The sequence below is a fragment of the Thamnophis elegans genome, chromosome 6, assembly GCF_009769535.1.
Source record: "Thamnophis elegans isolate rThaEle1 chromosome 6, rThaEle1.pri, whole genome shotgun sequence".
NCBI lineage: Eukaryota > Metazoa > Chordata > Lepidosauria > Squamata > Colubridae > Thamnophis > Thamnophis elegans.
In genome coordinates this window covers 55,628,311-55,655,592 of record NC_045546.1, presented here as the reverse complement: position 1 = coordinate 55,655,592, position 27,282 = coordinate 55,628,311, and the positions used below count along the sequence as shown (strand labels likewise).

The 27,282-nt window shown below is 41.3% G+C and overlaps 1 protein-coding gene across 6 annotated transcripts in view; it reads left to right on the top strand.

Moving 5' to 3' along the window:
• PRDM15 (PR/SET domain 15) overlaps positions 1 to 23,816 on the top strand; it is a 58,539-nt gene extending 34,723 nt beyond the window's left edge. For 4 of the 6 annotated variants that reach the window (XM_032219551.1, XM_032219549.1, XM_032219552.1 and 1 more), the window contains 10 exons: positions 141 to 275; positions 1,143 to 1,306; positions 2,255 to 2,334; positions 3,125 to 3,244; positions 11,056 to 11,187; positions 12,095 to 12,181; positions 13,674 to 13,849; positions 17,038 to 17,118; positions 18,269 to 18,478; positions 22,338 to 23,816. In XM_032219551.1, the coding sequence (XP_032075442.1) occupies positions 141 to 275; positions 1,143 to 1,306; positions 2,255 to 2,334; positions 3,125 to 3,244; positions 11,056 to 11,187; positions 12,095 to 12,181; positions 13,674 to 13,849; positions 17,038 to 17,118; positions 18,269 to 18,478; positions 22,338 to 22,814 (1,662 nt within the window). In that variant the 3' untranslated portion in view covers positions 22,815 to 23,816. Of the gene's footprint in view, positions 1 to 140; positions 276 to 1,142; positions 1,307 to 2,254; positions 2,335 to 3,124; positions 3,245 to 11,055; positions 11,188 to 12,094; positions 12,182 to 13,673; positions 13,850 to 17,037; positions 17,119 to 17,748; positions 17,838 to 18,268; positions 18,479 to 22,337 lie in introns of those variants that run through there. The other 2 variants (XM_032219550.1, XM_032219554.1) reach the window with 2 other exon arrangements.
• The last annotated feature ends 3,466 nt before the right edge of the window (positions 23,817 to 27,282 follow it).

Sequence of the window (27,282 nt, the reverse complement as noted above, 5' to 3'; positions counted from 1 at the left end):
AATAGGAGAAAAATATAGGAGGCAACAAAGCACGTAACCTGTTTTTCAGAGGTTTTATGTAACATTACAGAGTGATTACAGTAGCATCAGCTTCTATTTGGGTTGAATAAGACATTTCATTTGAACCATCCTCTACACAGGACATAGCAATAATGGATGACCACCAGAGAGAAGAATTTATTGGCAAAATTGGAATCTCTTCAGAAGAAAATGATGACAACTCAGATGGAAGTGTGGATTCTGAGCCCCACAAGTATAGCTGCAAAAGGTGCCAGGTAGTTTTACTCCTTTCAACATTTTGGGGTGGGATTGGTTAAAAGTGGCATGAAAAATGTTGAAGATAATGAAACAATATTCCAACATATTTCCTGATCCAGAGGTCTCTACGGTATGTTTTATTGAACGCATAGATTTCTTGCACATGCAAACTCTTGCTTTTCAGTAACAATAGGTCTTTCCATGCAAAAAGGATACATTTTGCCTCTATTGAAATAAAAAGATGTAAACAAGAAATCTTTATGCATGTATTGTCATCATTGAATTAAAATATCATTGGAATCTTTGTATGTGGTGGCAGGACAATAGATTTGGCCAGTAGACACCCATAGTTCATAAATTCTCCAACAGAACTCTAAATTGTTTCTCAAATATAGATTGTAAATAGTTTTAACTAAATATCAACTATATTACTAAGGATACATTGTTTTAAAAAGGGTGTTCCCAAATAAACATCAATCCATTCTTAAATATAGTCTTCATTTAATGTTCCTAATTGGGACCAGCATTTTTGTCACTCAGCAAAGTGGTTGTTAGACAAAATATCGCATGATTGTATTGTCATTGCAACAGCTATAACTTTGAGGACTGGTCATCACTACCATTTGTTCAGGGCCACCATAAATTTGAATGACCATCAAATGAATGGTGATTAAGTGAAGACTACTTACATATATATTCTACTTCCATTATATTTTCTGCTATATTTTTAATACATATTTTTGTCAAAGAATTTATGCAACAACACAAAAACCAAACTAAACAAGTTAGACATGAGAGTGTTTTTTATCATAATAATGGCTAGTAGCTAGTAATGCTACATATATTCTTCAGTGTTGTGCATTCACTGCTGTTTCGTTTTTCAGTTAACGTTTGGCCGAGGTAAAGAGTACTTGAAACATATCATGGAAGTTCACAAAGAGAAGGGTTATGGTTGTAGCATCTGCAACAGGCGTTTTGCTTTGAAGGCAACTTACCATGCTCATATGGTTATTCATCGGGAGAACTTACCAGACCCCAATGTGCAAAAGTAAGAAAAAAAAATCTAATAGAGCTAAATTAAGTGCACTCTTAACAGCTTTATCTGGGTAAATGTTGCATGCTAGCAATTTCATAGACCTAATGGTGAAACTTTAGCAAGCTAAAGGGAGGGGAATGATGAACTGTAAAACTGGATTGGTTTTATTTCAACTTAAAGTTATTTATTTATTTATTTCTCTCTCAAAAAGAATTTTGCAAATGTGCTAGTAGCAGCCAATTTCCTTGACCTAGAAGAGGATATTGTTTGAAAGGTAGTATAATCAATATGAGAGCCAGTTTGGTGTAGTAGTTAAGGCAACAGACCAAAAACCAGGAGACTGTGAGTCCTCGTCCATTCTTAAGCAGGAAGCCAACTGGCTGTCATTGAGCCAGACATTCTCTCTCAGCCCTAGAAAACAGGCTATGGCAAACCACTTCTCAAAGCTTACCAAGAAAACTGCAGGAACTAATTCAGAGTTAACACTGACTAGAAGGCATAAAAAAACTGTCATAACAATAACAGCATAATAAAATTGAAAATGCTTCTTCATTTGATCCTATCAAGACATTGTGACTAGAGTGTGCCTCAGAAATAGCCTCCGGAAACATCTCTATGCGCAGGGAAGGAGAAAAGAATGAGAAATAGCAGAAGATACTTCCAGGGCAGGAATCCATATTTTTCAGAATGCCAAGCCAGCCCTTTTCACATCAACATCTTGCTAGATATAGTGGGACTAGAACTCCCAAAGGACATGTGGTGGAAAATATGGGAAATATGTTAAAGAAGGCTGAGCTAGATAGGGAAATTTACTGAAATGTACAAGTAGGTATTTGTACAGTTCCAAGTGGTATTGTTATAGCCATAGTATTGTTATAATAAGTTATTTCCAATATTTCTTTTCAAATAAAAAATTATCCTACAAAAATCTTAGAAGTTGATCCTTATCTCCCATTTTAGATATATTCATCCATGTGAAATCTGTGGAAGAATTTTTAACAGCATAGGAAATTTAGAACGACATAAACTTATTCATACAGGTAAACGTGTTCTATTTCTTCTTTCTGAATAAGAAAGGTTTTGCTCATCTATAAATAAATCCTATAGTTGGGAAAAGCGAATGAATATTGATTGTTTTTAAATTGAAACGCTTTCAAATACCTACATTTTGCTGGTATGGATTAGAAGGATGTTTATACACTAGACAAAACTCATGCAAATTATAACAGAGGGGCAGTTCAGTCTTTGCTTTATATTGTGTTTTAAAGTGGTAACATTGTCCACATTTGTTGCTTTTGTTCTGTTCAAGTCATCCTTGCAAGGTAGGGTGTATGTGTGGGTGGGGGAGGCGAGTTCACAATAGACCAGAGGAAAAACTGCTGTAGCAGTTGGACAACTGAGGCAGTAATGGTTTTCCCTTCTCTAACCTCTGCTTTAGTTGGATATTCCATCTGGATCCCATCTAGAATAGAAACCTGTTGTGGTCATTTTTCTACCCTCTAACTTAATATATTCAACATTTTAAAATATCTTCTTATTTGCTTTAGTCGTTCTGATACTGCATTTTTAAATCTCTCCTTCCTCCCCCTCTCATAATAAGTATTCTTTTACTTTCACTTGTACCTTGCCACACCTTAAAATTCTTTCTTCTGTTCAGTTCTGTAACTAATAAAGGACACTTAGATTTCCTTGTATTTGCCTCTGCCTTTTCAATCTTTTACTTGGGGGAATAGGAAGGATTTTGGTTGTTTTTTTTAAATTTAAGGGGACATTGTTGTTGATTTTTTATTATTATTATTAAAGAAATAAAAATATGATTTTTTTGTGAAGGGGTGAAAAGTCATGCTTGTGAACAATGTGGCAAGTCATTTGCAAGGAAGGACATGTTAAAAGAACACATGAGAGTCCATGATAACATCCGAGAATATCTATGTGCAGAATGTGGTAAAGGTATGGTATCTTATCTGTAAAGCATGAAAATATGAATTTCCATGGCTATTTAAATGACATTATTTTTTTTCACAAAATACTAAAATTGAGCATTTAATTTGATATGAAAATGTGATCTTACAGTGTGATATTGTGCTTCATTTCTGTTAGGCTTGTATGTGGTGTCCTAAGCACATTCTTATTGATTCTGAAATGGAGTAAGATATTATAGCTATGTTGATGCATTCTTGGTTCAGGTCTGCTCTGGAATCTTAGCCACAGAGTTGGCCTTAGCATTAGGCAGAGTTAGTTGGCCACTTCAGAAAGCTGACATTAGGTATGTGCCAGCTATTAATCATAACAATTAATATCATTGTAGACATACAAGAAAGAAAGCTGTTCCTGTTCCAGGAACAAACTCTCAAAATAGGAAGAAAATCGTAGTATTCAGAAGACTGTTCCTTATGAAACTGGCAAGTTTGCAGGCCATGATTATTATAGTTTTGGACATGTTCCCATTGAACATGTCTGTCTCTACTGCAGATTGCAGATGGCTCCCTCTCCGGTTTCAGGATCAGATTCTTAGCAGAACCCACTTGTGTGTAATGATGCCAAATAAGGTAAATTAAATCCTGTGCTGGTGGTTAGTCCCAGTCAGTCTGGCACAGGAATGCCATTCAGGAGGACAGTTAAAGAATAGAAAATAGCCATAAATGCCAGTCTAAAAGTATAGGCAGCTCATTTACAAAACAGGACTAGGCATGGAACATAGCCCCATTATGAATCAGCATTGCTGGTCATCTTAACTAAATTGAAGAGCAGTGCCACTAATCCTAAAATTGGACTTGGACCAGATGAAAAAGTACTGCCAACTGGTGTAAAATGGCAAAATTACAGCTAGAACCATTGAAATAGTTAGGATGAATCCAGTTGAAGGGCCTTCAGTGTCCATATCAGTGAAATATACAAAAGGCATTACTTATCACATCTCCAGATTGGCTAAATCACCAGCGTCTGTCGCAGAATGGGTTGTCCATCTGATTTTTATGAAACTTCAACAAAACAGCAATGTCCCTCTCGCCTTGGCCACGACAGTGAGCTCTTCTTAGTCCCAGAGCAAGAGGGGATTGTTATGTTTTTGACGCTGTGGACAAAAGGATGACTCTGGTCCATTCTCATCTTTTTCAGTGCTCTCCATAGTACAACATAAATTAAACTGCTTGGGGCAATGTAATTATACTTATTTTGAATTCACTCCAATACAGTAGTATTTACTCCTATTTTTCTTAGCAAATCTGATAATTAAGATTTTTAAAAATCTATTTGTAATGTATTATGTCTGTTGTGTGTTATGCTATAAGCCACATGGAGTCATAGGTTGAAGTTGGTTATGCTTATGTACATACTGTATAATGACCTTACATGGATCTTATAATTTCAGTAGTCAAGACCAGTCACTTGGTACATCTTTGAATGGTGCTAAAAGAGGCAAGAAATTTGTGGCACTAACAACAGAAGTCCTGAAGTGCCCCCTGCACATTTTCCTGTGCGTTGCTTGGAGAGTCCAAGCATGGGCTAAATTAGTCCGATTGCCCAAGGACTGAGTTCAAATTCTTTGGCCATGCCTCCTGCTCCTCCTTAAGGCCAGATTTCTAACTTAGACGCTTTTAAGTGGGCTCCAGCTGTTTTAATTTAATTCAGCTTAGACTCGTCAAATTGAGCACACAGATTTATTGTGGCTGCAGCCACCATTTTGGAACGCCCCCCTCTTCACATGGCGGCCAATCGTAAGCCTCCACTTCACACGCTTTTGTTGGCAACACCTGTCTGTACCACTCAGCTCCTAGGAGGATCGCCGCCAGGTGGTGTGTGGGCGTTGTCCAGGTCGCTGGCAGCGCTGCTACCACCCAAGCCTTACATTTTGTTTCCAGGCAGCCGCACTGTTTTGGCCACCACGTGGTCATTCTCCAAGTCCTCCACCTCTCCACCATCTTCTACTGTGCAGCCTCCGCCTCCCACAGCAACGTTGGTAGCGGTGAAAGCGAAACTACACGGCTGGGAGCTGAGGCTTGGAAACAAGGCGTGCTTGGGTGCTGTTTCCCAACAAGAACACTTTCCTCCCTATTGGCTGCTGTGAGAGGGCTCCAGCTGGCAGATTCATCTGAGCCTACAGGATGCCTACCACCACATTGAAGCAGCCTGAGCCTTTAGGACACGGTAGCTCTGGCCCACCTGGGGCCAACACCAGGGGCAAGGCCAAGGAGAGGAGCAAGATGGCTGGCAAGGGCAAGGCCTCAGTAGAAGCAGTCCCACTGCCCCCACGCCAAGGCAGATCTGCAGGGCTTCGGGAGGAGGGAGATCCCCCCCCCCATTGTTCCTCCTGGCCCCCTGCAGGTGTTGGAAGAGGAGGGTGAGGACAGACTTGTCCTCTGATAACTCGGTGAGGGGGCCCAGCACTCCAGGCCATTATTTCCAATCGGAGCCTGGCTCTCCTCCTAAGTCCCCCCCCCCAGGCTTTCTAGCTTAGAGCTTTCTTCCCCCCCTTCCTCAGGCTAGACATCACTCCAGGAAGGACAGGGAGTGACAGGCATGTCTTCTGAAATGCAGGAGATGATTACACATGCCATTTCATGGGGCATAGCTGAAGGCCTTCAGCACAAGACTAGCCAATCAGAAAGTGGGCTCAGGAAGAAAGCTGGGGCATCCATGCGAAGGGTGAGGCGTCCATCCTTGGAATCCTCTGTCATCAGCAAGGTTTCTGTTGGGGACGAGCAGGACCAGGATGATCAGGAATTGTCTGAAAACGAGAATCTTCCCCCTGACACCCCTGTATTCTCGGGATTATTCAAACCCACTATCTTCAAGTCCATATTGCATAAGGCAAACGCCATCACGCAACTTGGCGTGTCCCCTCAGACTGGTCAGGGAACCCCCGGAGCGGACGTTCCTAATCCCAGGGACAGCATGTTCAAGAAGCAGGCTCTGGCTCAGGATCTGGTTCCCATGCCTGAACTGTTTTTGGACATGGTACAACGCCAATGGACCCACCGGGCTCCTTTGCCGCTCCCAGTGGAGGGGACAAGAAACTCTATTCAGTGGAGGAGACTTGGGAAAATGTTTCAAATTACCCCCTGTAGATCCTCCTGTGGCTTCCTTGACATCTAATTCAGTTCTTCCTGCTGACCTTATGGAGGGCCTTAAGTCAGAGGATAGGAAGGCAGAAAAGGCTTGTCACAAAACTCATCAAGCGGCAGCCTGGGCCTTTAAGCCCTTTACTTCTGCCTCCTTCTTTAATAGGACTTCCATCCTTTGGTTGAAAGATCTGCAGGCTAGGTTACCTGCAGAGTACACACGTCTATGTCAAGACGTAAATAAGATTATTGCAGCATCCCAGTATGCAGCTGGGACATCATTAAATGCGGCTAAATTTGCTTCCAGGGCACTGGTGTCTCATGTAACATCTAGACGCCTTCTCTGGCTCCGTCACTGGCAAGTGGATATGAAGTCAAAGTGGAAGTTGGCCTCTGTCTCCTTTAAAGGCGACAAACTATTTGGAGAGATCTTGGATTTGGTGTTGATCAAATCCAAAGATAAGAAGGTTCTTCCCACCAGTGCAAAAAAGCAGGAGAGGAAGTCCCAACCTTATTTTAGGAGCAGTCCTTTCAGGCATCTTATTCCTCTTTCAACGCCCCAACATTCCACAGGCCATATTCCCAATCTTCTGATAGGTTTTAGGACAGGCAGTTCTTTCAAGATAGATGCAGACAACAGTACGCCTACCATAGATCTAACCATGGAGGAGCCTCCCAGAGACCTTTCTGGAAGACCAAGTGACCAGCACGGTCTGTCTCCCATGGGGGGGGGGCGGCGACTCCAGCAGTTCACCGACTAATGGGAGCTCACCACGTTGGACTGTTGGGTCCTACAGACGGGAGACAGGATTTCTCCCCTGAGTTAATTTCCCTTCCCCCGAGTAACTTCGTCCACTGCCCCACTTCCTCCTACCCAACCAAGAGGGAGCTCATGCAAATGGAGATTCAGCGTCTCTTGGACATCAATGCCATAGAGCCGGTGCCAGAGGATCAGGAGTGGAGGGGATTTTACTCCATCCTATTCCTGGTGCTGAAGAGCTCAGGGGGTGGCAAGCAATATTAGATCTGAAGAACCTCAATTACCACATATGGTACAGGAGGTTCAAAATGCAGTCCCTGAAAACCATTCTTGCAGGGATAAGGCACGGGGACCTACTGACATTGGTAGATCTAAAGGAGCCATACTTACACATACCAATTCGGCCTCATCATCAAAAGTTCCTGAGGTTCTTCTACGCGGGCCAACATTACCAATACAGGGTCTTGCCTGTCGTCAGCACCCAGGACCTTTACCAAAATTCTCTCAGTTGTAGCAGCAGACCTCAGAAGGAGGCCTGTTCAACTAGTCTGTTACCTGGATGACATCTTAGTTCAATCGTCATCCAGGGAACAGGTGGTCCACGACCTCCGCGCTACCATGAGAAGTCTCCAGGCACACGGGTTCTCCGTAAACCTGGAGAAGAGCCACTTGGAGCCGACCACCAGGCTCCTACACCTATGAGCAGAGATAGACACCATAGCTTGCAAGGTTCATCTATCGCAGGAAAGGTTAGACGGTCTAAGGACCCTTGTTCTCAAGGTGCAGGGAGCATGGCAGGTGCCGGTCATTCGTCTATCCCAGCTATTGGGCATGATGATATCCTGCATATCAGTGGTTCCCTGGGCAAGGCTCCATGCAAGGGCACTCCAGTGGCTCTTGTTACCACACCAAAGAGCCAACAGGAACAGCTCCCCAGCATTAGTTTGGCTCCCCCCGAAGGTGAGGAACTCCCTGCAGTGGTGACTATCTCCGGCCGTCAAAAGAGGCCTCTTGTTCAAGGAACCGGAGTGACTGGTGGTGACTACAGATGCAAGCCTATCTGGCTGCGGCACTCACCTCGACAATCAGGTGACTCAGGGTAGGTGGTCTCGAGAGGAATCAGCCCGCAACATCAACTGGCTGGAACTGAGAGCAGCAACACTCGCCCTTCACCATTTCAGACGGGACATTCAACACAACCACATCCTGTTGATGATGGACAATGTGGCCACCAAGGCCCAAAATAACTGCCAAGGGGGGGATGCACTCCCATTCCCTCATGGCGGAGGTGGAGGCCCTGGGCAGATGGGCGGAGCAACATCTTCAGTCAATTCAGGCAGACCACATCTCGGGAGTGGACAACACTCAAGCAGACTGGCTGAGCAGGACCACCATAGACAATTCAGAGTGGCGCCTGCATCCGGACCTATTTCACCAACTGACCTGGAGGTTCGGGATTCCGACAGTCGATCTGTTTGCCAGTCAGGAGAACACGCAGCTTCCCCACTTCTCCCGCTTTCATTTTCCCCGGGTGGAGGGGACAGATGCCCTCCACTGCAGGTGGCCGCCCGGACTACTGTATGCCTTCCCGTCTCTGCTTCCACAAGTGGTTCACAAGATCATTGCCAAAGGGGCAGAAGTGCTCCTGTTGGCCTCTCATTGGCCCAGAAGGTCTTGGTATGCTGATCTCGTCAGTCTTTCGGTGGTGAATCCCTGGCACATCCCTCAGAACCAGGTCTCCCTCAGCCAAGGGGCCATTGTTCACCCAGACCCCCAGTGGCTGCAGTTGGCCGCCTGCCATTTGAGGGGGATCGCCTGAGGAGGGACAACTTTTTGACCAAGATGATCCAAACTATCCAGGCGGCCAGAGGCCCTCAACCATCATAATTTACTATTTGACTTGGGCCACCTTTGCCAACTGGGCTCTGCCTTTGCTCTTGACCCGGTCACTGCCTCAGTGCCACGTGTCTTGGACTTTTTGCAGGAGGGCCTGGACAAGGGTCTTGCCCCGAACACCCTCTGGTGTCAGGTGGTGTCACTTTCTACCGTCTGGGCAGAGCATCCATCCCAGACCCTCAGCACGCTGCCAAGGGTACATACCTTCCTCAAGGGCGCCTCAAATTTGCGACCTCCAGTGGTTCACCGCTATCCTATGTGGAATCTCCCCATGGTTCTATGGGCCCTGACTTCTCCTTTCGAACCGCTCAGTTCTGTTAATCTCAGACATCTGGCTCTGTATTCCTCATTGTCATCACTTCGGCAAGGAAGATATTGGAGTTGGCGACTCTGTCTGTTCGGAATGATTTATGTATTACTCATCCTGACAGGGTCGTACTCCACTTGGACCCCTCATTTATTCCCAAAATTAACACTTGGTTTTACAGATCGCAGGAGGTTATTTTACCAGACTTTTGCCCGCAACCCAGGCATCCCAGAGAACGTATCTGGCATACTCTAGATGTGCAGCGGGCTCTGCGCAGATATCTGAAGAGAACTGCGGAGTTCCGCAGGTCTGAGGCATTGTTTGTCTCATTCCAGTCGGGGTCAATGGGGCAGAAGGTGACATCATCCACCATCGGCAGGTGGCTGAGGGCCTGCATTGCCCTGGCATACGAGCATCAGTCCAGGGCAGTTCCATGCAACATCACTGCCCACTCCACGAGGAGTGCTTCCGCAACGGCAGCGTGGGCGATCCAGGCGACAATAGAGGATATTTGCAGGGAGGTCATCACCATCTCCATTTGTCCGGAACTATAAGTTGGACATGTTTGCCTCAGCTGAGACTTGGCAGACAGGTGCTGCAGCAAGTTCATTCTGCAGCCGAACCCTTGGCCTCATCTTCTACATGCCCTGGGAACAGTTAACATGGGTATGTCCCATGCTTGGACTCTCCAAGCAGTGCACAGGAAAATGACCATTGGCTTACCTGAAGGGTCTTTTTCTATGTGCTGCGGGAGAATCCAACCCCACCCTGATCTAGTGCAGGCCCAGGGTTCGGGAACACTAGACAATCTCCATGCCATATCATCACAGCTTCCAGTTCCAGGCATTGTTTAAAAACTGGCCTTAAGGAGGAGCAGGAGGCGTGGCCAAAGAATTTGAACTCAGTCCTTGGGCAACCAGACTAATTCTCCCGCAGTGCACAGAAAAAGACCTTTCAGTAAGCCAATGATCATTCTTTCCTAGAAATCAGGCCTCTGAAAGTCCTAATTTAATCTTTGACATTGGAAAAGTTGGGGAACTCTCAGAGGGATATATGCATATCTCTACAAACAGGAAATCAGGAGAGTTGAAGTTCCCACTCAACAATTTACAGATAGGTTAGAAAATTCATTATCAGAACCAGCAAAATGCTGCATCCCATTTTCTGTTTCATAGCATTTTCTGTAGAAGGACAACTGCATCAGAAGCCTTATTGGCCGACTACTGTTAATAAATACTCATAGAGTAACTCTGGGTTAAAGTCATTTTTGTAAAACATTATAAAATAGATTAGTCTGTGTCTTCAGACTCTGATTTTGGCTGCATTGGGTTACAGAGTGCTATAAATTACATGTATCCCATGAATATTGCTCTGAAGGTCTCTTTCTTGCCTGCTCCAGCTTCAATGAATGAAAACAGCAATTACATATATTGTGGAGTACATCTTTGGTTTTCAGAAGATCAGCAGTGCCACCCTATTTAGAAGAGGAAATAGACTAAGATCAGATACGTCTAACTGCTATTTCTCTATCAGTAGACAACTTCAGGACAGTCACTCATTCTTAACCTAACCTATTTCCCAGGATTGTTCTGGGAAAAAACTGGAGGAGAGGGTGCAATGTAGGCTATCCAGAGCTCTTGGAGGAAGGCAAGATACAAATGTAATAATAAATAAAATATAACCAAATGAGCTTAATAAGGCTTGCCTGCCATGTTTTAGCATAGTTTATTCCTTGCAGGAATGAAAACAAAGCATGCTTTGCGACACCACATGAAGCTACATAAAGGGATAAAGGAGTACGAATGTATGGAATGCCATCGGAAATTTGCACAGAAAGTCAACATGCTTAAGCATTATAAAAGGCACACAGGTGAGCCCCATTGATAGGTGTTTTGTGGACCCTGCAGAGAATTAATCAAATTGCCTGGAAGTTGATAGGCTTTAAATTAAAGTGATGTCAGTTCATTTTTATGGCAATTATACTTCAGGTATCTTCAGGAGTAAACAGTACAATTGTATACGCAGACAGTTGTTCCTAGGAAATATCCAAAGAGTTTGAGCTGCTATATTTTTGACGTGGCTACACACACACACACACACACGATTATGGTTAACATTCTTTACCAAATGAAACATCAGTAAAGCGATACACTGAAATATACTTAATATATTCACACCAAAACACAACAAATAACAAAAACAATAATAAAGCCAGTTTAAAGCAATGCATTTTAGCATATTTGCTAAACTCCAGAGAATAGATTGAAAAAAGTTTTTTTTTTTAAAAAAAAGGCTTGCTAACATAAATGGAAGAACTCATTACAAAAATCTGAAGGATATTTGGATTTTTGAAATATATAAGAGAATCCTCCCCCCTTCCCTAAGATGTACTCCCTTGCCAACAAAACATGATCCATTCTTTCTTTGGTGAAAGAGATCCAGTCTAAAAAGACAAACTGCTTATCTGCAGCAATCATACCCTACAAAGTTGAAGTTTGGGTTTATTGTCCTTAATCATGCTAAATTCAACATTGCCAGTCCAATCCTGAGACTTGTTTCGCATGAAACCAATGAACGAGCAAAAGCAGGCTGTCGTTGGTATGATATAGAGAGCAGCTTATCCCGCGTCCCAAACAATCTTTTTTTCCAGAACTCTTATTCCTATTGAATTCTTTTAGTGCTAAAGAGAGGCATATTATTGTTAAATACAATTTTATATTTGATATACAGCTCTATAAGAAACCATTATTTTGGTATTTACCATAGTTTCTAATTAGCAGGGATCAAAGACTTCATGTGTGAACTCTGCGGAAAGACCTTTAGTGAGAGGAACACAATGGAAACCCATAAACTAATTCACACAGGTAAATGTTAAAATATTAATTCTAAAATAAAAAAATAGATCTTCCTCATCTCTTACATTGTTCTGTCTTTTTTGATTCCATATTAATCAGTTAATAAATGCCTGCTTCATGCATTATTGTAATGTATTTTCTATAATGCCTACATTCCTTCTTCCCTGAACTGATGCTTCTGAGAAGTATTGTATTGCAATGATCTGCTTTGCTGTTGATTATTCTTTCTAGGATTCCTACAAGTTAAGCTCGCAAACATCAGACAAAGATCAAGTTGAGTTCTGCTCCAAAAATGAGGAACTTACAGTCTTCCAGATGGTGTTAAACTAATATTCCCAAAATAACTAATCAGTGCCATACTAAGCTGAAGCTGCTAGGGTTTATAATTCAGAATAGTTCACAGGGTCAGAGGTTCTCTGTTCCATTTTTTCATCATAAACTCATTAAACAGTGCTAAAATTGAAGTACCGTATTTTTCAGAGTATAAGACGCACCTTTTTTCCTCAAAAACGAGGCTGAAAATCTGGGTCCGTCTTATTCATCGAATATAGGATTTTTGGCCTCTCGAAGCCCCGCCCCTTCACCAAAATGGCTGTGTATACCCTTATGGAGGCTTTCAGAGAGCTGCTGGGGGCTAGGGAGGACAGAAATAAGCAAAAAATGTGCCGTTTCCCCCCCCCCCCAGCCCCCAGCAGCACTCTATAAGCCTCTCTATAAGGCTATGCATGCAATTTTTTGACAAAAAACGGCCCATTTTTGTGAAAAACTGGCCATTTTTTTGCTTGTTTTTGCCCCCCCCCCGAGCACTCTGCAAGCCCCCCCCCAGGCTATTCATGCCTTTTATTTGAAAAAAAAACATGCCCATTTTTGCGAAAAACAGGCTGTGTTTGGAAGGTTTGCAGAGTGTAAAACCTTTTTTTTCCCTTTTGGAAAGCTCTTTAACTGATTGATGAGAATTACATTGATCAAGTGCTGTGCCAGCAGAAACAAAGTCCGTGATTTCCTTCTCCAGCACATGGATAAATATACCTGGAAACATCTACCTACCTACCTACTCTCTCTCTCTCACTACCTACCTACCTATTGTATTTTTCTTCTCTCTCTCTCTCCCTCTCTCTCTCTCTCTATCCCTCTCCCTCTATCTACCTACCTACCTACCTACTCTCTCTCTCTCCCTACCTATCTACTGTATTTCTCTCTCTCTCTTTCTGTTTCTCTATCTCTCTACCTACCTATCTACCTACTTACGCACACTCTCTCTCCCTACCTACCTACTGTATTTCTCTCTCTCTCTCTCTCTCTCTCTCCTTCTCCCTCTCCCTCTCCCTCTCCTTCTATCTATCTACCTACCTACCTACTTTTTTTAAAAAATGCCTCTTCAAAACCTTGGTGGGTCTTATACTCTGGTGCGTCTTATACTCTGAAAAATATGGTACTCAGAGATTGCGTATCAGAAAGTGTGATTACATATTAATACAAAATGTGTTTTTTTTACTAATAGTGGGGAAGCAGTGGACATGCTCAGTGTGTGATAAAAAGTATGTCACAGATTACATGCTTCAAAAACATATCCAGCTGACTCATGATAAAGTAGAAGCTCAGAATTGTCAACTCTGTGGGACAAAAGTGTCTACTAGAGCTTCAATGAGCCGTCACATGAGAAGAAAACACCCAGAGGTGAGTATAGTGGCAAATTAACAAATCAGAATTTTTGTTGGCTTCCTTAGAGACACATAAGAAATATAGATTCTTGTTCTGGAACACTAATAGCAATCCAATAACTCAGGTCTCTTCAACCTTGGCAACTTTACCACTTATGGACTTCAACTCCCAGAATTCCTCAGCCAGCATAAAGTCTCCAAGTCCACAAGTGGTAAAATTGCCAAGGTTGGAAAGCCCTGCAATAATTCACTTGTTTTCCTGTGGTGATTATTAAGATTCTTCTGATCTCAATAAGGTTAATACATAATGCAGTGTACTCTGCACATAGACCACATGGACCATGGTTTTTAATTTGGGAGAAATAGAAAGGACTAATTCCTAACATTAGTAAGTTAAAATAGAAAGTCATCTTTTCCTGATATAGTATTTAGGGCTCTTGTCTAAATATTCTGGCATTTTAAATGTTGTCTTTTAACAAGAAGAGAAAGAAGGACATACTTGAGTAGATGTTGATTTGGTTTGGTTTGTTTTATTAGATTTATATGCTGACCTTCTCCCAAGGACTCAAGGCGACGTACAACATTAAAAGAAACACATAATACAAAAGTTTAAAAAAATTAAATAGAATATCCCAAACAAACCCAATTAGAATTGACAATAACATTTTAAAAAAATTGAATTAAAATTAACAATGCTCAATAATTTATTTTGTTTTGTTCAGGCCAGGCTGGCTTGCTGGAAAAGCCAACTTTTTAGGGCGCGTCGGAAGGACCGGAGGTGGGGGATTATACAAAGCTCCGGGGGCAGCTCATTCCAGAGAAAAGGCGCTCCCACAGAGAAGGCTCTCCCCCTGGGGGTCGCTAGCCGACACTGTCTGGCTGACGGCACCCTGAAGAGGCTAACTCTGTGGGATCGCACTGGACGGTGGGAGGCTACCAGTGGCAGTGGGTGGTCTCGCAGATACCCTGGGCCTAAGCCATGAAGCGCTTTAAAGATCATAATTAGTACCTTGAATCGCACCCGGAAGACAACCGGCAACCAGTGCCGGCCGCCTAAAAGGGGTGTAACATGGGAGCACCTAGGTGCCCCCATGATAACCCACGCAGCCGCTTTATGAACCAGGTGAAGCCTCCGAGTGCTCTTCAAGGGCAGCCCCATGTAGAGAGCGTTAACAGTAGTCCAGGCGAGAAAGGACGAGGGCATGAGTGACTGTGCATCCCGATCCAGGAAGGGACGCAACTGACGTACCAGGCGAACCTGGTAAAAGGCCCCCATGGTCACAGTCGTCAGGTGTTCTTCTAAACTAAGCCACGTATCCAGGAGGACGCCCAGATTGCGGGCCCTCTCTGAGGGGGCTAAAATTTCTCCCCCTATCATCAAAGATGGAACAAGATGCACAAATCAGGATGACGGAAATCACAGCCACTCAGTCTTGGAGGGATTGAGCTTGAGCCTATTCCTCCCCATCGAGATCCGCACCGTGGCACGACAAAACCGCGCTACGCAAAATAGCGGAGATTAAATCGCGTCGCTAAAGCCGCGACGTCATCACCGCGCGTCATCACCGCCGCGACAACAGCGCGGCGACAGAAGGGCGTTCTACATGCTTCGTTCTTTGCTTCCAAAGGTAGCCCTCCTCCTCCAGCTGACAGCGGCAGCGGGCACGGGGCAAAGCGGGCTGCCCAGCAGCAGCAGCCCGCGGGAAGGGTCCAGCACAGCCGCGGGGGGCAGCAGGAAGCCTGCGGGGGGGCTGAGTGGGGCCGCCGACGCCGTTGGTGGAGGAGGACGCAGCAGTGGCGGCGGCTGAGGCTCTCCCAGGGCCGGCGAAGCAGGCTTGCCCAGCGGAGGCAGGCCGCCCTCTTCTTCCTCAACAACATCTCCTTGGACGGGCAGCGGCCGCTGCCGGGCAAGCCCACTTCACCGGCCCTGGGAGAGCCTCAGCCGCCGACGCTGCTGCGTCCTCCTCCACCGCCGGCGTCGGCGGCCCCGCTCGGGCTTCCTGCTGCCCCCCGCGGCTGAGCTGGACCCTTCCCGCAGGCTGCTGCTGCTGGGCAGCCCGCTTTGCCCCGTGCCCGCTGCCTCTGTCAGCTGGAGGAGGAGGGCTACCTTTGGAGGCAAAGAACGAAGCATGTAGAATGCCCTTCTGTCGCCGCGCTGTTGTCGCGGCGGTAGGGTCGTTTTTTTCTTAGCGCTTCAGACGCCGCGGATTTGCCTCCGCGCTTATGTCGGTGCGGATAAGGGCATCGCGGTTTTGTGGTGGAACCATCCGCACAGCCTCCAGGCATCAGGACATCACGTCGAGGGCATCGTTTGGGTGGTTTGGGGTAGAGATGAAAAGTTGGGTATCATCAGCATATTGATGATATCATACCCCAAAACCACGGATGATCTCACCCAGTGGTTTTATATATATGTTGAACAGGAGGGGTGAAAAAACTGACCCCTGAGGCACCCCACAAGTGACGTGCCTCGGGGTCGATCCCTGCCCTCCAGTCAACACAAACTGCGACCAATCCGACAGGTAGGAGGAGAACCACCATAAAACGGTGCCCCCCACTCCCAACCCCCCGAGTCGTCGCAGTAGGATACCATGGTTGATGGTATCGAAAGCCACTGAGAGGTCTAATAGAACCAGGACAGAGGAGCAGCCCCTGTCCCGCGCCCGCCAGAGATCATCGACCAACGCAACGCCAATGCCGTCTCCATGCTGTATCCGGGCCTGAAACCTGACTGAAACGTATTCAGGTAGACAGCTTCATCCAGGGACTGAGGAAGCTGACGTGTTCAAAATATTTAAGACATGCCTATAAAATGAACCAACTGAGAGCATTTTTTTTAAGTTTGCATTTTTACAACCTTCATCCATAAATTCTGGGACCGAAAGATAAAACATTTTGCATCTACTTATAGTTTTGTAGCTAGTTTGGATGAAAACAATTCAGAGAGGAAAGGACCTCAAAAATTCGCTGTCAGTGACTTAATCAGTGGAAAGACCCTTCCCTCTCTTTCTTTGCTACAGAACAATGAAATGGCTGTTAATGTTAGAACAAAGAAGAAATCATGGCTATTGGTTTCAGTCAAAAAACAGACCTGGTTCTTTTTTTCTATGTTTCCTGTGTCTCCACTGCATTCTTTTTTACTGAGTGACTATCTTTTCTACATAACTGCAAAATAATGTTTTTTGGGTTATACTTTAATTTTAGGTTCTTTCAGTTAGGATTGATGACTTGGAGCAGCTGTCAGAGACCACAACTGTTGATGCTTCATCTATAGGAATTGTGCAGGTAAAGTTCAGATGTAGTCAGATAAGATGCTGTGTTCAATCACATATTTTCATATTGTATTATAAAGAGAAAGCCCATAGCTTGCAAAAAGAATTATCCAAGCATACATGCTTGGGGGCTCTCCGGAGCTTAATCAGGAAACATTTTCAGAATACAGATTTTTATCCTATGGATAGAGATTTTGCAAATTCAGTAGCAAAAACAAAATTTATTGCTTTTAGGTATACTAGACATACATTTGGTGTCATACATTTTACCATTTGTTGAATAAGAATACCTGTATATTGATGCAGCATATGAACAATCATATGTATCTAAATTAAAGTCGATGGATCTGAAATTTCTAGAGATAAGGACTCTCATACTTCTCCAGTTTTAGATAGGAGACATCTTAGGCACTTCTTTGATGAGATACATACAGTATGGAGTTCAGTTACAAGAAAACCACAAATCTGTTACACTTTAAAAATCAGCAGCGGTCTGTTACTTCACAGATTAGAACATAATTACCATCCACATTGGTTAGCAGCTACAATAAATGCTAATTTAAACAAACAAATCTAAACAGTGGAGGCAGAAGGGTAGGAAATGCAGCAGGTGTCATTTGTGATATTTTTATTTATTTCTTAGATTTATACTCCGCCTTCCCTTCAGGAGTTCAAGGCGGCAGTCATAACACTCCCTCCAAATTTTCCCCACAACCACCACCACTCAGCAAGGTAGGTTGGGCTGGAGAAACTGACCAGTCCAAAGTCACCCAGGCTCTGTGAGGCTCTGTGACCGTGACTGGGGATGGACTTGAACCTGGGTCCTAATCCATCTCTTTACCTAGTACATCATATTGGCTCTCTGTCTGTTCTATAATTATGTTTAATAGCTATTTCTATTCCGTCTCAAACATATATAAGATAGCTGAACACTATGATAATTTATAGCAGGGGTAATTAGCCGAATACAATTTTAGTAGCCTTTGTGCTATTTTCATATGGGCAATGTCTTGGTTGAATCCTAAACAAGTAGAATCAAAGTTACTTGTAATATTCTAATCTTCCCATTTCAAATTAGAGTTTATCATGAAGTTCATTTATTGAATTAAAGTACTATAAATGAGAAAGGTGGTACTGAATTTCATTGAAATGTCTTCCTGTAGCCAGATCTAGCTCTGGAACAAAGTGAATTACCAGAAGGGAAGCATACAAAGGCTCATAAACGAGGTCATAAACAGAAGCACAAACCTGGCGAAGAAGAGGAAACACAACTTCCTGAGGATTCTGCCTTCACTGAATATACAGAAAAAGAAGTGGAATTTACAGGAAATGTAGGAGATGAAACTAATTCAGCAGTGCAAAGCCTTCAACAGGTGAGTGCCACTTGCAAACCAAAAAATGGGATTAAAAAATATGAGACTTGTATCAAATATGTTAATGTGTAGCATTTGCACAATGATGTTTAAGAATTTACAAATGGATTTGTAAACTATGCTTATAAGTAAAAGAAAAGAAGGAAAAATTAATAAAAATTAGGACTGTATGATACCACTGGGTATAAACTTCCTCAGTGAATAAATTCACTTCAGTCAGAGGAAAAATTACATCTTTTGGGGAGGAAAAAAAAGTTTGCCCTCTGGTGAAATAGTCACTCCTATTTTTTATTTTATATATTTATTTTTTCTATTTTCTTATTTTTTTTTTATTTTTATTTTTTTGCTTTAAATGTTTTATTCATTTTCATTTTCAATTTTGTACATTCACTTATATACTGGATATTGAAAAATATAATAGTAAGAAAAGAAAAACCCCAACCTAAACACAACTCATAAACCCGACCTATCGCTTTCATACACCCCTTCTTCTCCCCCTCCAACTTTCCTTTCTCCCTCCAACAATCACCCCTCCTACTTCCCTTTCCCCTCCTATCTTCCTTTCTCGCCTCCTTCCCCTCTCATCCTCCTTACATTCCCCTCTTCCTCCCTCCTTACTTCTCCCTCTTCCTTTCCTCTACTTCTCACTATGGTGTATTCTATTCCTTAATCTATTCAGTTACGCTAAAAAGAAAAAAGAAAGGAAAAAAGCAAAAAGAAAAAAAAAGAGAAAAATAAAAAGAAAATATAAAAATCAACAGTATACAAGTGTATTCTTCTTGTTCTATGTATTGAAACTATATCTTCACCCACCCACCCACCCCCAATGAACCCCCCTCCCTAACCCCCTCCGACTTCCCAGGTCCCACACCCGGCACAGTTCAGTACCCTTCACCTTCAAAATATCTTATTAACAATAATAATGAAAATAAAATAAAAAGAACACTCCGAAAAAGAAAAAAAGAAAAAAAAAAAAAACGAAAAAGTAAGTAAATAAAAAAAACTTAAAAATCTTTTACATTATGCTCAGCCTCCCATCATTCTTAAAGTTTAAACAGTGTGAATCATTCCATTTATATTTTGTCATCGTCCCTTACTTCTTAAAAATCTTTTGCATTATGCTCAGCCTCCCATCATTCTTAAAATTTAATCAGTGTGAATCATTCCATTTTTATTTTGTCTTCGTCCCTTACTTCTTTGATATTTACTCCCATCTTCCTGTAAATTCTCCAAAAAAAACCTTTCTTAACCTTATATTCAAATATTAGTTTATACAAAAATCAATTTATCTTCAAATACAGAGCAATCTAGTCATACTTTCGCTACTCATCTTCCTACCCTTCATTTCACATCTCCATTCCACCCAAACCGAAATTAGATATGATTAGGATCTCGCTCTTCACTTTAAAATCCTAAGCTTTTTATGTTATACTTCAAGCATGTAAATCCGTAAAATGTGTACCCAAAATCCATACCAGTTCATTCAATCCCAAGATCCCTTCATCAATATCCCATTCCACCTTCCTTTCTGCCACACTCTTCCCCCCTCCATTCCTCCCAAGCCACAATTCATGCGCAGTTTGGATTAAAATTCAAGTAAATCTTATAAAAGTCCCGTATAATGTCTGTCTGGAATAAGCAATAAGCGATTCCTCATCAATGCACAGCTTTACCATTTACCAAACAGAAATAATCAGTCCAAAAGCTTAGAAGGTATTTTAAGAACATCGCTGGGTCTATGTTCCTTACTCTTCTGCCCTTCGGAAAGAGAAGGCTACCCTCTCCCTTGTAACCACATGTCCCACTGCTTTGAAAATATGACTGAATCCTCAGTTTCCGCTCTTCTGTCTCTCCAATAGGGGGAGAACACCTCCCTCCTTCTTGTAACCAAGTAACTTGCTGCTTGTCTTTCCTTCACCTTGTCCTTCCGCGTTTCCGAATGAGTCAGGAAGCCCCGCCTTCAGAATTTTATAATAAAAATCCCAGGCTTCCGAAACAGAATTGATGCGAAATCTTTGATTTTCAAATGTAACTGTGATTCCAACTGGGGCCTCCCACCTATACTTTATTTGACGATTTCTGAGTTCTTGGGTTAAAAAAGTGTAGCCTTTCCTTGCTTGCAGCATCCGGAGCGGAATTTCTTTAAAGACGAACAAATCATGGCCATCGATTCGAAGCCTGCTATTATGAAACTTTTGTGAGATCGCATCTCTGGATTCTTTTGTGAAAAAGTATATAATTATGTCTCTTGGAAGCTGTCGTTGCTCTGCTATATGCGAATTTTGGCGATAGATTTTTCGAATATTCCAATCAAAATTGAGTCCCGGACCTCCCACCGCTTGGCTGAAAGCTTCTACAAAAGTCTGTTTCAGGTTTTCTCCTTTCTTTTCAGGCAGTCCTCTGACTCTTATTGCAGACGCCTTTCTGTTATAATTTATCATTGTAAGTTGTGTTTGAGTGTCCATAATCTCTTGTTGTAAGGCTTGGATATTAGAAGTCAATTTAAAATTAGCCCCCTCCAAAGTTTCCAATTTAGTCTCCATTTCTTCAATATAATCTGTCAAAATAGACGTGGTTTCAAACATATCCGCATTTATTTGGGCAATTTTGGTCTGTATTTTATCGCATAAATCCAGCACAAATTCTTTGATCTCTTTCTTAAAGTCATTAATTATTTGAAAGAAAAGCTCCTGTGTCAAAGAATCTCCAGTAGGTGGCGTAGGAGACAAAGGCAACGATTTACTAACAAGTTCTTTCAGCACAATCGGGGAGGATTTTTTTGCCTGTTTAGACCTGGGAGACATTATAGATAAAATCTGAGAATAGACAGATAAACAGTGTCTTCAGCTGGTCAGTTCTCACTAAATTATTTGTAGATTTTGCTTGTTAATGAGTAGCAGTCTCCGGGGAAATAAAGCCAGTTAATTACGTCATCAATCACCAACACAGTAAAAATGCCATTTTGTATCCCAATTGCGCAGAGACGTTCAAAGAAAAAACAAGGCTGGTGTTTAGATAGTTATAAAAAAAAAACCTCACAGGAGTAAGACCCGCTCGTATTATCTTAAAAACAATTTATCATTGTCCTGAGTGAGGGAGTCGGGTGTCTAGGGCTGCAAAAAGGCAGCTGCGAAGAACTGGCTGGAGATAAGAGCTCAGTTACGCTAGAACTCTTCTTCATTCACAGCCCAAAAAAAAGGAAAAAGGGCTGTGAACTACAAATAAATCCTAACACCTGAGCTCTGCCTGTCCCTTTCTGCCAGAAAGGGATGATATCTATTGATCTTAATTAGATATACAGACCAGAACTCTAAGAGGGGCTTCGTTGAGCTCCTCGGCGACAGGCTCCTCCCACAGGAAGTCGAAATAGTCACTCCTGTATGCAGTAGGCAGCATTCTGGATTTGATACTCTGCTCAACTATTTACTTATGTATTGAAATGGAAGACTTCTGTAATTCTGTTGCCACGGACAATTTCAGCTACAGGCAGAAGAGAATTTGTGAAATAGGAAGAGGATCCTATTTCAATATATTAGCATTAATATGAATTTTGCTTCACGTTTTAATCGAAACCTGATTGAGTCTATTTATGAATTGCTAACATAATGAATACTTCCCAAGGAAATTCATTTTAAATGTTCATTTTACTTCCATGAAGCATATTGAGTATTCAGTAATGCCTTTAACCCTTAATGTAGTGATAAAGATCAGTCATAATCACATTTATCCAATTTTTTTGGTTCAGCGTTAGATTAAATTATTCCATTCTGTCATATAATATTTCTTATATTTCCAATTCTAATAATCACCTTGATAATTTCAGCCGTGTCAGTGCTAATTTTCATCCCTCTTTTTTCAGGTGGTGGTGGCCCTTGGAGATCCAAATGTGTCAGCTCCTTCTAGTTCTGTTGGTTTGACCAATATTAGTGTTACTCCAATCACCACAGCTGCTGGAACCCAATTTACAAATCTACAACCTGTAGCTGTAGGTCACCTTGCCACGCCTGAACGCCAATTGCAGCTAGACAATTCTATTCTCACAGTGACATTCGATACAGTTACTGGTTCTGCCATGTTGCATGGCAACCGCCAAAATGATATCCAGATACAGTCACAGCCTGAGGCAACCAACCCCCCATCAGTAGCTCATTTTATAAACCTAACAACTCTGGTGAACTCCATTGCTCCACTAGGGAGCCAAATATCAGAACAGCATCCCTTAACATGGAGGGCAGTACCTCAAACTGATGTCTTGCAGACTCAGGCCCAGCCATCCCAACAGACAGGGCAACAGCAGGTTCAACCTGAACAGCAGCAGCAAATGTACAGCTACTAACTTTTACTTGAAAGAAGGCAACCAACCTCTGAATGGGTTTGCAGAAGCCTATTGGACATCAAACCTAAATCAATTGCTGGAAACCAAACACGGGGAATAAAAGGCTTACACTATGAGATACATGCTGATGTTAACCCAGGAACTGGAAATGCCAAGCCCTTTACAATTTCACACTCTTAGAGAAATCATTGCTACTTTAGCAAATTATGTGTACTGTTAATAAGCTGCAGGAAATAGATATGAGGCAGGTTTTAGAAGAGTTAAGATCAATTAAGAGATAGTGGTAATAAATAGTAAATGCAATTATCCTGTTTTTAAAACAGCAGAGGAAGAACACTTCAATGTAAAGCTAGGATATGCCTGCCTGGGATACAAGAGCCTAACTGAGCAAAAAAAAATACTTTTTTTTTAAAGTTTTGCTTTTGCTTCCATAGACCAATCCATTGCATCTAATGGAATAAAGTGGGTGGAAGTTGGGTGGAGATAGTTTGTGATGTGATATGTGCTTTGTTTCATATATCATTTCCATTATACTGATGGAGATACCACTCTACACATAAGACAATATGGGGTGTTACCTGAAATTAGATAGTCTAATGTTAAAGTAATATTTTATGGTCTCTTACCTAGTAAAATTAAAACCTGAATCCATCTCTTGATCTAAATCTGTAATGAGGTATATATTTATAAAACTGCGTGCTAATTAAATATAATGCTTATCTAATAGATGGAAAGCAGTTCTTCCCATGGAAATTGATTTGCCAGTTGGTCATTAATTCATCAATTTGTCTGTTCTATCATGTCATAAATATTTGGGTCCAGGTGGGTAAAAGGTCATTTCTCCGTATTACCCTTCATATTTCATTCTGTGTTCCTGGCAGATATTTGCAAATTGAGGAACCCTTTCCAATCTGACATCATATATCCACTTGTATCATTCATAGCAACTGATAGGAGGGTTCTGCTTCTGGAACCAAAAATGCATAGCAGCTTATTACCCGGGTGCAAATTAGAGTATAATATCCATTCCAGGTGATACTGACCACAAAGCGGTAGACTGAACAAATGCTAAAGAAAAATATTTGTCCTAAGCAAAACATGGAAGAAAATTCATGTTATCCACTCAATCTAAAGGGAACATTTCTGAACCCTTACATGCTGTATCTGTTTGACATTGTTAAATCCAAGTTCAGTTTATATCATCTGTGTATGCTCATTAAATAAAAGAGAGGAGCCCAATGGTTGATGGGGAAAAAATGAATAAATCTTGCCTTTGAATTTGTGAACAGTACTTTTTTCTAGGCAGGTAGTGGGAAACGTATGTTTAAACAATTGCCCAAAAGTTGACCAATGATTTTCTTAAACCTGTTTCTGCTAACAAATGTATTTTCCTATTAACAAGGAATATTTTCTAACCTAGTATATTACGTGCTTGGCTTATAAAAATTAAGAATCAGTTAATTCCAAGGAAATATAAATGAAACTGGCAACTAAATATTTATTTTGTGGAGGATCTCTTCAGAATACTTTTTTTTCTTTAGAATACTTTTGTTTATTTATTTTGTTTCATGTACCAAGGAGAAGTTAGACTTGATCCATAAGTTACTCCTCAATGATTCTGAAAACCATACATTACATTAATTTCTCAATGGAAATTGGCTATCACAAAGTTTTATGTAACATCTTTCCAAAAAGATGCAATGAAGAATCCTGCATATGTATATAGTCCTAGGTCAGGGAATCTGGGCAACAGTATGCTGGTTTGCAAGGTGATCTCTACATTAGAAGTCTAGCTTGCATAAATTAGGATAAGCTTGAAAGTAGGAGTTTGGCTGCATTTATGGCATAGTGGTCAAAACGTTGCAGAATTAACCGCTACAGTTCTTAGTGTTGAAAGGAAATGCTGTATGTGATACAAATAAAGACTAACGTAGATTGCAACTTTTCTATCTTACTTTAAAAATTACACAAATGCCTTGATTGATCAAGGTTACATAAGTAGTGAAACTATTATCTGTAGGTAACTTACTCATTTCTTTCATTCTGCATAATATAAAATGAAATAGCATGATGGTATGTTTATGTACACATGTATCCTACAATAAGGTTATAATGCAGCAGGCGATAGACTTTTCCCTTCATAGGACCGTGAGAATCCCTAAAGAGCATACATTGTAAGTTACAATTTTGTCATCAAACAAATTTCGGCCATATACTATTTTAGAAGTCCTACATTTCATGAATGAGGGTTCTGCAAGTTACAACAAATTCTGATTTGATAACTTTATGGAGAACAGCATCCAATAGTGACTCATCAAGAAAATGAATTTGGGCACTTTTCAATTTTCAATTCCATTATTTAAATAATAACTACTTAAGAAAATATTAAATAAAGCTTATTTCAGCAACTATGAAGAGTGTATCAAAATTTGGAATGCATAGTTGTATTCCCTAATGCATAATGTATCTGATCTGAAATTTATAGCTACTGAATATCAGCCATTCCTGTTCAGCATCAGAGAGAAATGATTATCTCCATGTCATTCATTTATAAAAGTTCTGTCATAAAATAATTCCAAGGAATTTTAATTTCCTAGAAAAAGATAATTTGCACAATAATTTCAAGAAATTTACTGATACAATTTGATAGATTTAAAATGGTTTTACTCCAAAATTTTATAGTATGATATTCATATAATGGATGTTGATGCTATAGTTCATGAAACGGACCTGCAGTAAATGATTATTGGCCATTTTGGAAAGCGGCTTTCATAAACTTCTGCTTGCCCATCCATTTTTGAAATGCAAGTGATGTTTTCTGTATTATTTGGGATGGAAACTATCAGTAATCCATGTGGGCATCTTAATACAATAACCAGGCAGCCGCATTGCTAGTAATGCATTAATAAATGTAATACATTCATGAAAAAACTTAAGGCAATTTAGTTATTCCCTGCTGTGTCTTAGATGGGATTTTCCCCCTAATGAAGGCTAAGAGATCTCTAAAGAAATGTGCTTTTAAAAATATATAGCCAACACTGTGGCTTTTCTTGGTTTAAGCTGTGCTTTGCAGTTGTTATGAAAATAGTTCTGAGATGAGTTTTGTCAGAGTTTTCTTAACCCTCTAGCAACATCTGTTGGGACCAAATTAAGAGGCAGCCCTCCTAGTCATAGTCATGTGTTGTATTCTTGGAAGAATGTTGGTTCCTAAGGCTCCTCCTGGAGCATCTTAAAGCAAATAAATAAACCCTTCCTTTTTCTTGTGACCAATTTCCATACAGAGAACTCAGATGCTACATGGACTCCATTTCCCCCCACAAAATAATGTTTAGTTTTGCACAAAACATTCTAGGGAAACTCTTCATTGTTTTTAGGGTTTTTTTTTGAGGTGTTGCATAGATTAAGGACCATTGGGGCAATAGTATTCATAATATATGACACTTCTAGCACATATTTAAAATAGTCTTTATTTTAAGTCTGACTGTTGAGCTTATTTCATTACTGTGTAGACCAACCTATTTATAAAGATACACTGCTGTACTTCAATGGATCACTTTGAAGTCTCCTATCCAAATGTTTACCAAGTCTAACTCTGCTTAGCTTTTGAGACCACCAAAGCTAAGGTTGGCTATGTCTACCATCTAACTACTGAAAGGGATCTCCAGGTATGGTTCCAGCTACAGCTGGCTTAGTAACCCAAGTTTGACAAGGCAGGGAAGTTTGACTTTGCACAGAATTTTGATTCTGTAATTTTTCTCTCTCTGATAAAAAGGACAGAACAAATGTGTAGGATTGCTAAGTCCTGTTGAAACTACTTCTGTAAATTGTTCCACTGCCTGTAAATATATTTGTTAATTCTAGTATGTAATTGTGTAACAAACCATTAGGTTTTGATAAAGCCACTACAGTCTCCTAAAGCATCTGGTAAATGACCCAATGCTGGCAACCTGAGTAGACTGAACTTATATTTCGTTTTTCAGAACAGGCTTTCCATATATCTCTTTTTACCAGTAATGTAACTGGTGAAAACTAGGCAACATATTTCTCATTCCACAAAGGTTGTTATGAAGATCAATTTACTGGCTAGACCAATATCAGAAATGAGCATTTGGTTTGATTGGGCAAAGCACAGCCAGTCTCTTTACTTATAGTATCTTAAGTATTCTATAATTTGTCATTTGAAAAAGGACAAATGAAAGAAGAAAAGGAAGGGAGCGGAAACCTAGCAAGGAAGATCTGTCCAACAACATCTAAACAAGAGGCCTAGATGACCTTTCTTTAGTTGTATTCTCTGAACTCTGAACATGTGCTGAAACCCAATAATTTATTCAAGAAGTAGATAAATAACTACTTCATCTAGGCTAACCTGGAATTCTGTATGTACAACTTTTGTCTTCTCTCATGCTTCCTTGTATTCAATCTTTCCTAATCAACTTCTTTTTATATTTAGAGTTTGATTGTATTGATT